The sequence below is a fragment of the Megalops cyprinoides genome, chromosome 11 (genome assembly GCF_013368585.1).
Source record: "Megalops cyprinoides isolate fMegCyp1 chromosome 11, fMegCyp1.pri, whole genome shotgun sequence".
Classification (NCBI taxonomy): domain Eukaryota; kingdom Metazoa; phylum Chordata; class Actinopteri; order Elopiformes; family Megalopidae; genus Megalops; species Megalops cyprinoides.
In genome coordinates this window covers 18,831,366-18,846,052 of record NC_050593.1, presented here as the reverse complement: position 1 = coordinate 18,846,052, position 14,687 = coordinate 18,831,366, and the positions used below count along the sequence as shown (strand labels likewise).

Genomic DNA, 14,687 nt, shown 5'->3' with positions numbered 1-14,687 from the left:
ATTGCAGTCTTTTATGGATAGAAGTGAAAGCTAGAGCAAATGTGAGAAACATCTACAATTATAGAGGCAGAGGTGACAGCACACCTATCCTTATACACTCAAGATTATTGATGTCTTGTGGGTGAATGGCTACCAAACTATATTTATTGTCAGAGAGGAAAAAAATTCTTAGCTGGAAAGGCTAGGATGATGGATGTAGGCAATAGGTTTTGCATCACTTACTCCCTCTGTCTGAATACTTAGCTTGCAGACAGAGAGAAATGGGGGGACTTTCAAAGCAACAAACCCTTGAGTAGGTGACCGCACGCCTGAAGATCCAGGGGTCACTAACTGCATAGAAAGTCAGCTGAACTGGTATTGCTCATCTGAAGGACAGGCAACTCTAAAATCAGCAGGCCATCCCCTTCAACTTTCCCCTTTTAGTCTTAAAATGGTCATTTCCACCAGTTATTTCAGAGAGAGCTCCTTTATCTCCAGCTCCTGTTCCAGCCTCAGTTAAAAGGTCTTGCAATTGCTTCCTCAGTGTGCTCGGTTCTCCATCAGATTCGATCCAGCTGGAAATGCTGGAAACACTCAGATCTATGCTTTCTGCAACTCTGGAGCTCTGCAGTTCTTCCAGCTTTAAAGCAGTGGTGTCCAGCAGAGCTTGAACAAACCCACTGGCAGATTACTTTCCTTTTTGTCCCTTACATTAATGATCAACATCCCCTTCGACCAGGAAATGCCATGAGTCACATGAGTGTCATTTGAAATGATGAAATCCATGAGGTCAATGCATGCAACATACCCATATGTAAATGTAACAGGGATGTTGATCTTCTGTTTAATGAAAATGCCTTTAATGAACAAATAAAAAGAATGACCCACCTTTACAAGATCATCCAGTTTTCAAGGTTTTTAAACAAACCAGTTTTTACTTTAATACAGCCTCGAAGGCAAATGAAATTTGCCTGAAGGAGTTAAAAACAGTATTGAGAAGGCATGAATCCATTTTAGGACTGTGAAACCTGTGACCAGTAAAATGTTTCACACCTTCATGGTGAGCTGTTTTTAGCTGCATCTCTGCTCTCATCTTGTTTGAATGGCATTACACAACACCTGAGATCTGGATTCAGATATCATTTCAAATGTTTCAGTTACATATAATCCAGATATGCTGAATCCTTATTTTCAGTCATTTTAGCAAATTTTACTTTAAAAAGCACCTAGAATGTTTTTTTTATGAAAAGGAAGTGCTGAATTCAAAATTTGTTTACCATTTATTTAATATTTTCAATTGAAAACTTCCCTTGCATGTAATATCAGAATGCTTATTTGAATTTACAACAAGCATATAATTTACAATAAACACAAATTATCTGTAAATGTTAAATAATAAAAGCAGGATCAAGACTTTTTCTGGAATCAAGGTGCCTTTTAGAGATGAACCGGGTGCTTAGTGAAATATAGAACCAAAATTTACATTAAGCAATGGAAGCTCCACATTCTGGTCTCAAATTGTCTTTTGCATTTAAAGATTGAGTAGAGATGACATCCTTTAGCTCAACACAATCGGTTACCATTACTGTCGAACCCATGGCAACCACTACTGCAATCAAAACAGACAAGGACAACACGTAGTTCTATATTACGTATGCTGCACAATGGAACAGGAAGGTATGGATTCCTACAGTATGTAAGCCTGTGGTGGAAGGGGGGGTAGTGGGATGTTGATGGTTAAATAAAGCATAAAAAGGTCAATGTGAATTGAAGTGGCAATGCACTGCGGAGGTGGAGGGAAGAGGGGGACGTGAGGGTGAAACAGTGAAACGAAAAACGAAAACAGGGTGACAGAGAGTCTTACCATTTGCGTGTTGGTAGTCATTAGCTGAGGAAAGGAATAGAAGCAGAAAAAGCAAAAGAAAAATTAAGGAAGGATAACAAGGAAAACAAGAAAAAAAAAGAAAAAATGGGACAAGAAAGTAAAGAAAATTAGGATGTTAAACTGAAAAACAGACAAAAAACAGCAATCAAAAAGGTTAATATGATATAAATAACCAATACAACAAAAGATGCCTGTAATTCAACATGCTGCCGTATTGCAGATATGAATGTAGATTGTGTGGCCCTGTTTTTATGCACGGAGATACACAGTTGAGTCTCCAGCTTGGGATCCTAAGTTGATTTAAATGAATCCTGGGGAGGATGCATGTTATCAAGGTTCTTCCAGCACTTTTCCAATACATAACAGCCCCTGTACTGGTGCCCTCTTCACCACCCTTATCTTCAGTGGAGAGAACTATCATAAAAAGTTAGTTCAATGTGGCCTGCAGTTACTCGCAGAAATCATGAATAAGTACCAAACATCTTTTCTAGACTGGAGAACACACAACAACAAGCTCTCAGCTTTCACGCTGATGGCTGTGATGATAAAGGCCTTACCTGTCCATTGCTGGTAAAGGTGGTGTTGTCGAACAGGAAGTAAGCACCAAAGAAGAACACGACCGCGTCAAACACCCCCAGGAACGTCCAGTAGATAAAAATCCGCCAGCGCAGGAGGGAGTTCTTTGCAATGTCCCTATGGTGGAGAAAAGAGAGATCAGAAAAATGACCAGACTCCTCAAGGTAGCTGAAACCATAAACTAATCATAATCATATATGTATTGATACATGTACTGTACTCTGCTTGCCACAACACAGCCATGCATCAGGTGATTAAACTAATCAAGGATTTTGCTGAAGGCCACAACAACCATTATTTCCTTTTTCCTTGGTGATCTGAGATATCCATAGTCCATGAATAACACCCCTTTCATTAAACATGAACACTTTTTTCACTCTAATAAACTAAGATTATTGTAAATAAATGTGAAAATCTCTTCTTACGGTTAAGACAATGACCAGGCAAGGAAGGAGCTGAAATATTACTACTGGCAATGCAGATGGCCCTTCCTTGGGTTTTTCCTGCACCAATGTCTGGCAGGCATTAGGAAGGGCATTGAAAACACCACTCTGTCTTTACCTGACACATCTCTGTGGTGCTGCATCTACTGCTGGTGGAGAGGGACATGGAGGACAGCACAGTGACCCTTGGGCCTCACTATCACTAACTGTTACTGTTCCCTTTATCAAAGGAGGACAGCTGGGTAAAATTAAGTGTCCAGTTGGAGAGGGAGTTGAATTTCGCCTCGGGCGAGGCCAAGCAAAGCACTTTCCACCTTGAAAATGTTCATGTGAGGCACAATGTAACATAACCTTTTCCTTCTTACCAGACCAGAAAGGTGGCGGGATGCAGATCTGTTCTTGGTGTACTATATACTTGCACCAATGGAATATAGGAGGTCATCATCTCAAGACCTCACCTGTACAGGGATGGGTCTCTCTTCAGGATATCCATATTGATGTGCTGCTCCATGAGGCTGTACAGCAGGATGGGCAGAGAGGTGAAGCTGATATTGTACAGGGTGAGATATGCTGTGTCATACAGGGGCTGGGGAGACAGAGGACAAGAAGAATCGTGTGATTATCTCAATACATGGCAATACTACACAATGCAGTTCATGTTCTGTTCAGGGTCTAATTAAATTAGACTGCTAATATTTCGGTTACCAATGACATGTCTGGGACATTCTAATTTAGCAGAAACCAGACACCGTTCTGGCGTGCAGAACAAGCAGCCGGAATTGTCACTTGTGGTTTAAGGTTATGTTGAGGTTGTGTTGCAGCCTACTTAATCTGAGGCCAGAAGAGAAACCTTGCAAATTTTCAACAAGTGGTTTAAAAATCTATGATTACATCCCAGTATTCGACTACTTCAAATACTGTAAACATGAGGGCTTCTGGCATTTGGAAACTTCAACTGTGCTAAATGTGACTATGTGTCTGCTTCCATGTTTCCGCACTTCATATTGTGGGCTGGTGCATGTTTATGTGTGTGTATGTATATGTGTGTACACCTATGTGTAAGTGCATTGATGTGAGTGCATTTATTAGCCACATACCTGCTGTGAGAAGCCACAGAAGAACTGGTACAGGAACTGGGGGAAGATGAAACAGACATTCTGGAAAGTAGAAAAATGGAAGTTACAGCTTTTGCATGAGCCACTACACCATGGTCACTGAAGAGTAAAGAACTGTGCTTCAGGTATACAGACTATCTAATCTTCATGAATTTACTGTCTGAAATGGAATTTTAAAATGAACAGCCATGTGAATGAGGGAGTACTACAGCTAAATTTATAATTAAAATTAGATCAATCTACATTTCTCTAACCTGAATAGTCTAGAATAGTCTAAAGCAATGGAGTTATATGCCTTCATGTCATACTGCTGATTACTGATACATTTTCAGCACTTGGCACTGTCATAACTACATTAAATACCCTTGTTCCCCAATCACTCATCATTAGGCTAATTTGAAAAAGCTTTACCACACAGAAAATTAATGGTGATATCATGTCACTATCTGATACCATTAACCAATATAAAATTAAGTCATTTCATTGTTTCTTTCACAGATCTGTGGACAAGCCCACCCTGCTATTAATTTAGCAGTAAAATTAACTGAAGGCTTCCTGAGGTGTGAAGAGACTTATTTTCAGTTGAGTTCCATCTTCAAGGCCTGCTACTGCCTGCTCTCAATCTGTGCCCAACTCTACAGTGAAATAGTGTGCCATCATGCCAAAGAGTTGCAGAGATAACACAGCAAAGGGTCAATATAGAGTCTTCAGCTACTGTCATCCCCAGAACACACTGGGAGTTTTCCACAGCCAATAAGAAAGCACACTCACCTTGTAGAAGAAGTACTGCACCAGCTCAGAGATTCTAATGTAGTAGTAGTGACCGTGAACCAGCAGCATCTTCTTCAAGTGTTTGAATTTCGGAATTGCATAGTCACTATTCCTGGCAGCCTGACGACCCTCTTTACCCATAATGCCTAGGGAAAGGAAGTGAGTCATGAAGCCATGTGTGAGACATAGGGGGCTGACAAAGTTTTGTGTGTCTTTGTGTGAAACACTGTTTGTGATCCAAAGTTGACACAGAAGTCAGAACAAATGATCCATATACTTTTGTCTCTTTTGTCTAACCCCAAAAGGCTACGCAAAACTTGACACAGACATAATACAGACATAGCAGAACTGACCAATGCCCACATGGGCCTCCAGGATCATGCTGACATCATTTGCTCCATCCCCGATGGCCAGGGTGATGGGGCGCTCCTTTGAGGTCTTGATTAGTTTTACAATCTGAAAGGATAGACACCTTTATGGCATGAAAGATTCCTCAAAGACTCCTTTCTCATTAGAATGGAAAAGGCCAGGTAATGATACAGAAATGCTGGGCACTCATAACAGGAAAGTGGGGAAAAACATTCTCTTGATTTTGTCATGGTTTACCAAATGGTTAATGATCTGGTTTGGGTGGAATGAAATGGGGGTAATTCCTGTAGAAGTCCCTGTGGCACTGATGCTCCAGTCCAATGATAGAGACTTGTGCAATCTGCTCTTGCACGCCACTGTGAAAGCAAGCAACCAACCGACATCCACAAGAAGTGTTGATGTCACACCTGAGCTTTCTGCAGGGGTGCCATGCGGCAGCAGAGCACGGCGCTACAGTTGCGGCAGATCTCCAGGAAGATCTCCTTGTAGTTCCCCGAGCTGTCACCCTGGGCCGGCTTCATCACTGCGGACAGCGTGGCCCCATCGATGATCAGTCCATAGTCATGGAAGTTGTTAGAGAGGCTGGGAAAATGCAGGAGGGTTGAATTGTGCTGGTCAAATGTCCATGAGAACAGACATCATTCACACAGAAGAACATACGGCAGAAGACAGGCAGTGGGCACCCTGATAGTGAGTAGTTGTCATCTACCAGCATCGGTAACACTTGTGTAAACATAGCCCAAGAATGCAAGAAAGATTTTTAAGTTTGCTTAGTAGTACAGAGCTTAAAACCTTCCAATAATGCTACTGCAACATTATGAGAAAGTTTTTGTCAGCTGAATGTACACAGAGGCATCCATACAATTATAATGCTTCTGCGTTACAACAGTGCAATAATGCTACTGCAGCTATACACGCACTACTATTGTGACGCTGTAAACGGTCGTCACTGCCTGCATTAATAAACTGAGAGACCAAGAAATTCTGAAGGCATGAGCAGACTCTTTGTAAGGCATACAAATAATCTCTGAAATGTTATTTACGCCTAAGCATTCACAGGTTGCTCTGACGTTGTAATAATGTTCTGAAATTTTTTATACGCTGACCAGGAGAGAGATCTGCAGGTACCGTAAAAAAAGGTATTAGCCATCTGCAAAGTGCTGATAAGAGACATGGCCAGCTTTAGCGTTCAGCTGCTAGGGTAACCCTGTGTGTGGGCTGCGGTGCGGGCAGGTGCGGACCTCGAGAAGGTGTCGCGGGTCATGCCGCCGCGCTGCCTCAGGACGGTCCGGCTGAGGTCGAACAGCACGTCGTGCAAGCTCTGCTCCTCCGTGCGCTTGGTAGTGAGCTCCAGGATCTGCGTGCTGCGGCGGAACAGCTTGCTGGCGTAGCAGGTGGCGGCCGCCGTCTCCATCTTGTCCCCCGTCAGGACCCACACCTTTATCCCCGCCTTGTGCAGTGATTCGATGGTGTCTGCCGCGTTGTCCTGCAGCCTGGGGAGGTGAATCATTCAAACAATCAAGCAAACCAACAATCAATCAATCACATTGGAGGCAACTGTCTTACAGGACACATTAGGAAAAAACGGCACAGAGCTATTCGAAATATGACAGAATATTACAACAAACAAAAGAAAAGATATCTATCTATAAAGGCACAGACACACTCAAACACATGAAAATGTAATAAAAGGCATCCATAAAGTGAGAGGAAAAGAAAAACAAAGCTATGGATTATGAACCTTTTGTTATATTTTAGGTTATATGGTTATATCCAGCATTATAAAACTAATCCACCCTAAAAGTTAAGGTCTGTCTCAATGCTTTAGCATAAAAGTGGAGGGTGTAATTAGGGTTCCTGTAGTTGTTTTTGATAATTTTCCCCTATTTGCAGCCCCCAAAACATAAAGGGACAATGACAGGCTGGTTCCTCTCTGGGCTGGGCATACCTGTCCTCCACGGCTGTGGCGCCCAACAGAATGAAGTCCCTCTCGATGATGTCGTAGGCCTCTGCTAGCCGCTTGTCCCGGTCCTGCAGGGCCAGCTTGGCACTGCTGAGCCGGTGACAGACTTCCTCATACTCTGTCTGAGTCAGCGTCTTGTAGGCCACACAAAGCGTCCGTAAGCCCTCCTGCAGAGAGCAAGTCCCATAATCAGAGTAACATAACAATAAAACCTTGACCAAAACGTATATCTCAAGTATATTTGGTGTAAAACTGATGTAGCTACAGTGTATGATTTTTACTGTTATCATTCTGTGCCATTTGTGCTTTTTGATGTTTTTTTTTGTACTCTTTCTTACTATTCGTAAGTAAATCATTGTGTATTTCTGGAAAATGTAAAACAAACATGACATTACTGTGCTTAGTAATAGCCAATTTATTGATTGATTTATTGACTGATTGATTGATTGTTGAAACCATACGTTAAATGAAACTGTAAACTGTAACGGTTTGATACATTTTACATTGTCAGAGGGTGACTGGGCCTTTTGAGACTTTTGTGCAGAGTGACAGCATAATGCTGTGCAGTATTGTACAGAGAGTGCATATAATCAGGCTTACTCTCAGAGGTAGGCAAATTTGTCAAAGACACTGTACCGCGTGCCTCTCCATTTCCCATCAGTTATGTGCTGTTAAACATTACTATATCATGTGGCATTAAACTCAGATGTGGCATGTACTTTGTTCTGTCATTCCAGGAGCAAAAAACTTCTCACCATCTGATTTCCTGGCAAGTTACCCCACCCCTCCTGCTGGGGGGGGGGGGGGGTTGGGGGGGGGGGCAGATAGGGAAAAGCAGACTGGTGCATTCCACTTTAACCACAGGAATGTGCTGTCCGGGGGCGTACTCAGAAGTGGGTCAGCACTGGTGCCAATGGCAACCCGAGGGCACCCAAGAATGATGTCACCTGGCACTCTGCCTGCCCCATTCACGCAGTGTTCATGAGACAGGGCGCCAGGCTTAAGCAGTATGAGCACCAGTGCAACTTTACCAAAGGCTCAGAGGTTTTAATCTTGAATGGGGTGGTGCTTTTGGGCTCTGTAACCAGAGGCTTCACCCAAACTCCTCCAATAAAACCAAATTTAACCTGCATTTCATCTCTCTCTTCATTTCACCTGTGGAGGTTTACTGACCTTTATGTACCTTGTACCTGTTGTTTTTGCATGTTTTTGTTGGCTTGCATGCCTGTTTAGATCCATTAAATGAATTTCAACTACACTGATGTTGTAAGTATACACTTGCTTTGATGCCATTCAATCCAGCAGCATGCATATCTCATTTATTTGATTCCAGGTCTCAAGTAAAGCCACATCAGAATAAATAGGCCACAAGAATACAATAGAATAAAAATACATTGAATAGAACATAACTTCATCACCTCATTAGGGAAAAAATATAGCTTACAGCAGCACAAATAAAACACTGCTGCTGGTGACACAATTGTCAGGAAAGCGCCTCCGTATTTAATCATGTGCAGAATGTGAATATGAAAACACTGTGAGTCACTATATGCAGTGCGATCTGCCAAATGCCGACAGACAGTGAAAAACAGTGAAGCGGGATGAACTGGAGGCCGTACAGCCAGGCAAAACTCTGATCTCCATCCTCACCACAGCATTGTGCTCCACCCGTGCCCGGATCTGATCCACCTTGCCTGAGATCACCCTGGGGAAGATGGAGGAGTCGGCGCCTTTGCAGAACAGATAGTACTCCCCTGCAACAAGGAGATGCACATCACACACGGTCGCTGTAATCTTCATCATCATGCATGCTCATTAGTGTGCAGTCTGCTTGATGACCCACTTACACAGATTCCGACTATGCCCGAGAGTATCCGCAGGCCTACAAACCCTGTTTATACGGGTGTGGTCTTCTGTGGAGGACTTCCACTTGCCTGGGCCTGTGCCAGTTCATCAGTATGTTTAATTTATGTGACTGTATACCATTCTGTCTAGGTGCTGGTTTTGCCTGAGCGTGTCCCACTCTATCCAGGTACTGTTTGTGAATGTGTTTTTGAGTGCTGTTAGAGGCTTTATTTGCTGCCCTGGGATTGAGGTGTATTACCTGAGCTGGATCGTACAATCACACTCATTCTCCTCCGGACGGAATCAAAGTTCAGCACCTCCAGCAGTTCGAACCTGGGGACCGAAATCAGAACCTACATCACAGGCCTGTAGCGGGGCAGCCTGAGGCTGAGCCTCAATCCACAGGTTATCTATTTCTTTATGTGCACAAATTTTGTTATATTACACATTCACTCACACACACACACACACACATATATTCACAATCTTTCTCAGAGCATACTCTCCACCACGTTACTTAATTTGCACCCTGCAGTAGATAAAACCCTCCCCACCACTGCCAACCTCCTACCAAAGTCTCTTCCCACCTTCTTGGTGGCAATAGCTCCTCTGCTGTGTCACCCCACCCCAGCACTCCACCATTTGTGGAAACAAAATTATTCCTTGCTTATAAAACACTGACAGCCCTGTCCCCTAGATAACATTGAGAAAATGAGGTCAGCTCATCTAATTACTTGTGAAATATATTTTGGAAAAAAAATCCAAAACTGCCGACTCCATGCTCATGAATGTCCCACTCAAAATGCATGAGTAATGTGTCCTCTTTTTAAACGAAGGCATTTGAGGCGAGAGCAGAAGAGACACAGCAAATTGACTGCACCCAGCATGTTCAGACGCATCTTTGACCCACACACCGCTGCAGCATCTTGATGCTCACTAATGTGCTGTGGGAGAAGGTGGGCCCCCTCATTACCCATCAGCCCTCTATGGCTGATCCCTTGAAGGAAGCCACAGGATGAGATAAGAGCACCCGCACTTCTGCAGAGTGAGATCGCAAACTGATTCACAGCTGTTATCAGTCCATAAACTCTGCCCTTGAGGGCCAGGTTTTGTCTCTGTACAGGCAGTAATTGGCTCCGTTCCCAACCGGCACACCCACCCACAGAGCAGGGCATGGAATGGAACAGTCAGCACTAGAGAGACAGGCACGAGTGTCCCTTCAGGCTATGCTTTAATCACAACATCAGCAATGAACAAGTCAATGCATTTTACAACTCAAACCATTCCATGCAATGGGAATGGTTACTAATGGTAATAACCATAATCTCTGTTTTCCTGTTTGTTTATCTACCAGTCTACCAACCTACCAATCTATCTATCTATCAAAATATCCTAAGAATTGCCTCAGAGCATTTCAGATTAGTTATCTGAGAACATGTTAATTAGCAAGTCTTTGAAAAACATGTCAGAGATATATACAGAGTGGCCTAAAAAGTCAGATCATTGTAAATAGCTAATTCATACTAGAGATCAATTAATCTTATTATTATACTTGGGGAATTGTAATTTTAGTTGGAACAAAAACCAGCATGGATAAGGGATTCTCAGGACAGGGATGTCTGGGCAGCCTTGCTCTGTAGAACACTGTTATACATGCTGATAAAAGGGCAACAAAACCCCTTCACATAAAAGCATTTCAAAGACTTTCAAAGGGCTAACATACCTCTCCATCTCATCTTCCCTGTTAAGGATTTCCATGTGGCTGTCCTTCAGACGCAGGTAGGTGAAGCCCAGTCTGGCGGGAACAGAGGGGGAACAGCATGTAAACCAAACAGCATGTGAGACATCCAGCAGAGAACAAAACCTTACATTGAGGTTCACCCCGCAACACAAGGTTAATAAAACCAGAGCAGATTTCAGTCACAGCGTGAGTGGGTTGGAGGAGCAGTGGGCCACACCTCTTCATGCCCTCTACCAGGGCCACCTCGTCGGGGGATGAGGAGATGTAGAAGGAGGTGGCTTTGCCCTGGTGGATTCCCCTCTTGATGCTGTCGACCGTCTCCTCCTCTTTCACCTGCACAGTGTGACAGAGGCAGAGAGCCCGGAAGAAGAGTTCCTCCTGCTCCTGAGGAGGGACACAGAGAGATGGCAATACAGAGACAATGTTACAGAGAGAACTATCACCCAACAGAGAGGAGTGCACATTGGATACAGTCATGTACACTCTGAACTAACAGATAGGGCTGCACACATTATACATACTCTTAGCTAACGCACAGCAATGCCCAGAGAGAATATCTCACACACCGATATGCAGTAATGATTTTACCAATTTTACCTCACTGTGTTGTACATTACAATTATATCCAAGAAAACAGCTATGTTACAACACTGACTGAACCACGTTACAACACCGATGTTCATGCCATGTTAGTGCAGAGCATCATCCTAACAGCAAGTAAAGAGTTTAGCAGCTTTTATATCCTGCCAGCGTCACAGACCAACAGGGACACCAAGTCCTCATGAGCAGGCCTCTGAGCTGTGCGAGCTCCTACCCTTAGCCTCACTAAAGCACAGCAGGAGGGACAGTTATTCCGGGTTTGTTACCCAGAGACGTCAAGCTGAGGACATACCTGTGCAATACTGAACATCATAAACAGCAACATGCACAGCACTGAACAATCTGCTAACACCAAATAAACACAAAAAGAATTCAGCAAAGAACACACAGGAGTGACGAATCCCCATCAATGCAAAACAAGATAAGTCACATTCAGCGCTGCACCGAAGTGCATGTGGAATTAAAGTACGGAAAACCACAGATAACCACAGAATGTGTTATCACGAGATTATTGTGACGCTATGCAGACATCACACCATTAGCTGCAACCACACAGGCTATGCCATCAAACCTCACACCCACACACCATATACTGCTGAGAGCCCTAGAAACTGACTGCTTTACATAGCCTAGCCTTAATTCCGTATGTGAGGAGTGGGCCTTTCATTCCATAAAATGATTACAAATTGTGTTTAATTAGTACATTCTCAGCAAGGGGAAAAGGATTTGCTTCCACAAACCTTTCTTTTCGATATAAAAACATCACCAGGGAAACATGGATCTCATTTCTAATTTGCAGGCTCTCTGAAAGCTGGTTTCCATTTTCTGCACTAATTTGGCATCCACCAGGCTGATTCTATTATCTGCCACATGCTGCATTAATTCTCTCCCAGGGGGGAATGAGGCTAGCTATAAATCATAGAGAGCACAGAGGATTAACATTTGAACTGTTCATGAGGAGCATGTATAGAGAAAGCCTTAATCCTGCACTATATGCAGTGAATGAATTGAAAATGCATAGTGCTTCCATTATTAGTCAACATTTCAACTTCAGTACTGACACTGAAAAGAGATTGCACGGGCCTTCGATTAATTTTATTTGTATTTCTGTATTATCTGTTTTGTTGAACACATGATGACCTTAGTGAAGAGCTGCTGGTTTTATTTCACACGTGGAAGTCCATCACAAGCCTAATCACCATCTATGGTGTTAAGGTATATCAGACATCCAGTCCATCAGGTGGCGCTCTCATACCTTCCCACCCTCTCCAGGTGAGGAGTCGATCATGTCGATGCCGGATGCACTGGGCAGGATCTGCCCGTTGCAGATGGCATGAGGAACATAGACATGGCCGTCCACACAGCACTCAATGAACTCCATGTTGTTTTCTGTCAGAGTTCCCGTCTTATCTGTGAAGACATACTCCACCTGGGGGGACCAGCAGAGGGTTGTGGGAGATAAAGAAAGGCAAACTATGGTTTAGCACAGCATATTTTCTTAGCCCTTTCAAATGCTTTCTCTTCCAATCATTAACCCAATGAGTCGTGCCCTGTCGTTGTTTGATATTGTTTGAAGTTTTGGACTCCTCTCAGTTTTACGTAGGTTACTCAGGATCTGTAATAACAATCCAGAGTATATCTGAATATATTGCAGCTATCAATAGTAGGAGATTAAGTCTTCTTTCTATTCAGTCCTGTTTTTTACTGACATCTGATTCAACACCATGTATGCTCCACATTGCTGGTAAATGGAAAAAATACAAAATGTTTCTACCTGTTGAAATGATTGAGCAGAGATGAAATTATTCCACTTCAGAAATTATTCAGTTGAGAATGATGTAAGCTCATATAGCTACTATTTGCAGCTTTCTGATTCTGGGGGTTAACTGAGTACATTGGCTAAATAGCTAATCAGATGTATCATGGCTACCAGCTGATCTGATTAAGCAATTTGATGTTCTGTGAAACTAAGTGCGTCCCCATAACTGGAGCAGCAGAATATCTGTAGCAAATCTGAATGACTTTGTCTCAAATCTCAGCTTTCAAGGTGTCATATTACTTCAGTAATCAGTTTACAGCTGGATTTCTCATGTCCATTTACCTGTCCCAGTTCTTCATTGAGGTCAGACGTGTTGACCAGCGCCCCCTCACCCAGCTCCTCGTCAAACATCTCGTCGTCCCAGGTGATGAAGTAGGACCCTAGGAACTTCTGCATCTCCACGGTGACGTACATGGACACAGGGATGATGTAGTTGAAAAGCACCATGAAGGCCAGGAAGTCCGTGAAGGCTCTGATCAGCTGAGGGCAGGAATCAGGAAACAGATGCAGTCAGAGGGGAGGAGGGCGGGACTGCAAACAATAGCACCAAGAATCATGGAAAATGTAAGACTGACTCACCACATGCCGCTGCCGTTCCACTTCTGTTTTCTGGTTGTACCAGGGCTCATCCCGGTTAGGGTCTGCCTGCCACAAGTACTTCAATGCAGTGTTGATTAGGGCCTTGCTGATCAGGATGCACAGGTAAACAATCAAGTAGGCATTCATGGACCTGCAGGGGGAAGCGCACACTGATTGGAAGCAGAAGCAGGGGGAGCACAGGACAGTGACCTGACTCATTGAAACAGGAAGAATTACAAGGACAGAAAAGGAAACCCACAACAGCTTGCAATTACACTATGCCTGGAGAGCTGGACAAGCTAAAGGAAACAGGAAGCGGCCAGAGGAAACAAAGAGTGATTACAGGGAACACATATGAACAAATACAAGCTCCTGAATGAGATCACCCATGTGTCACAAGTTAAAACTTCGAGATACTGTAACCAAGGAGACTCAGGCACTCAGGCAACCTGTCACGCCAAAGCATCTGTCAGAACTGTCAGGTAGCTCTACTGTGGCATGACAGCAGACAGGAAACACTGGCAGGGCGGTAAGATCAGTGCTGCTGAGGCTTACTTTTCCACAGCAGAGCGTTTCTGTGATTTAGACTGGTAGTTGAGGGCCATCTTGGTCTCCATGCCTGTATATATGGCAACAGCTATAAAAGGAAGAGCAGTGTTAGTTGATTCCCTGTTACCTGGCCCAAACAACACGTACATTCAGTCTCCATATATTAACGTCATTGACTTACAATTAAATGCAGATTTCATTTTTTCCCCTCACAAAGCAGTTTGCAAAGTCCACAGATCAACAAAACATATCCATTCATCAATTAAAAATTAGTTTTACTTTAATACAAACTTTTACACACGTGAAATTTAAATACAATTGTTGATTCAAACCAGGGTTTACTACAAATTCAGTGGTCCAGAAAATTACAGACTGACAGATAGAATGCAAATATTTCTCCTTTCATCATGACTGATATGAAAACAAGAATGTTCAGAATAACTTATCTTGGAA

The 14,687-nt window shown here is 43.2% G+C and overlaps 1 protein-coding gene across 2 annotated transcripts in view; it reads right to left on the bottom strand.

Moving 5' to 3' along the window:
• The window catches only part of LOC118785582 (probable phospholipid-transporting ATPase IH), a 61,183-nt gene that overhangs the window by 9,937 nt on the left and 36,559 nt on the right, over window positions 1-14,687 (bottom strand). For both annotated transcript variants that reach the window (XM_036540361.1, XM_036540362.1), the window contains exons 10-26: window positions 14,241-14,322; window positions 13,686-13,836; window positions 13,389-13,586; window positions 12,543-12,716; window positions 10,905-11,071; window positions 10,670-10,741; window positions 9,206-9,279; window positions 8,752-8,855; window positions 7,087-7,268; window positions 6,380-6,631; window positions 5,546-5,720; window positions 5,123-5,225; window positions 4,770-4,915; window positions 3,981-4,040; window positions 3,342-3,469; window positions 2,422-2,557; window positions 1,844-1,867 (exon numbers count right to left, since the gene is read on the bottom strand). In XM_036540361.1, the coding sequence (XP_036396254.1) occupies window positions 1,844-1,867; window positions 2,422-2,557; window positions 3,342-3,469; window positions 3,981-4,040; window positions 4,770-4,915; window positions 5,123-5,225; window positions 5,546-5,720; window positions 6,380-6,631; window positions 7,087-7,268; window positions 8,752-8,855; window positions 9,206-9,279; window positions 10,670-10,741; window positions 10,905-11,071; window positions 12,543-12,716; window positions 13,389-13,586; window positions 13,686-13,836; window positions 14,241-14,322 (2,228 nt within the window). The remainder of the gene's footprint in view (window positions 1-1,843; window positions 1,868-2,421; window positions 2,558-3,341; window positions 3,470-3,980; window positions 4,041-4,769; window positions 4,916-5,122; window positions 5,226-5,545; window positions 5,721-6,379; window positions 6,632-7,086; window positions 7,269-8,751; window positions 8,856-9,205; window positions 9,280-10,669; window positions 10,742-10,904; window positions 11,072-12,542; window positions 12,717-13,388; window positions 13,587-13,685; window positions 13,837-14,240; window positions 14,323-14,687) is intronic.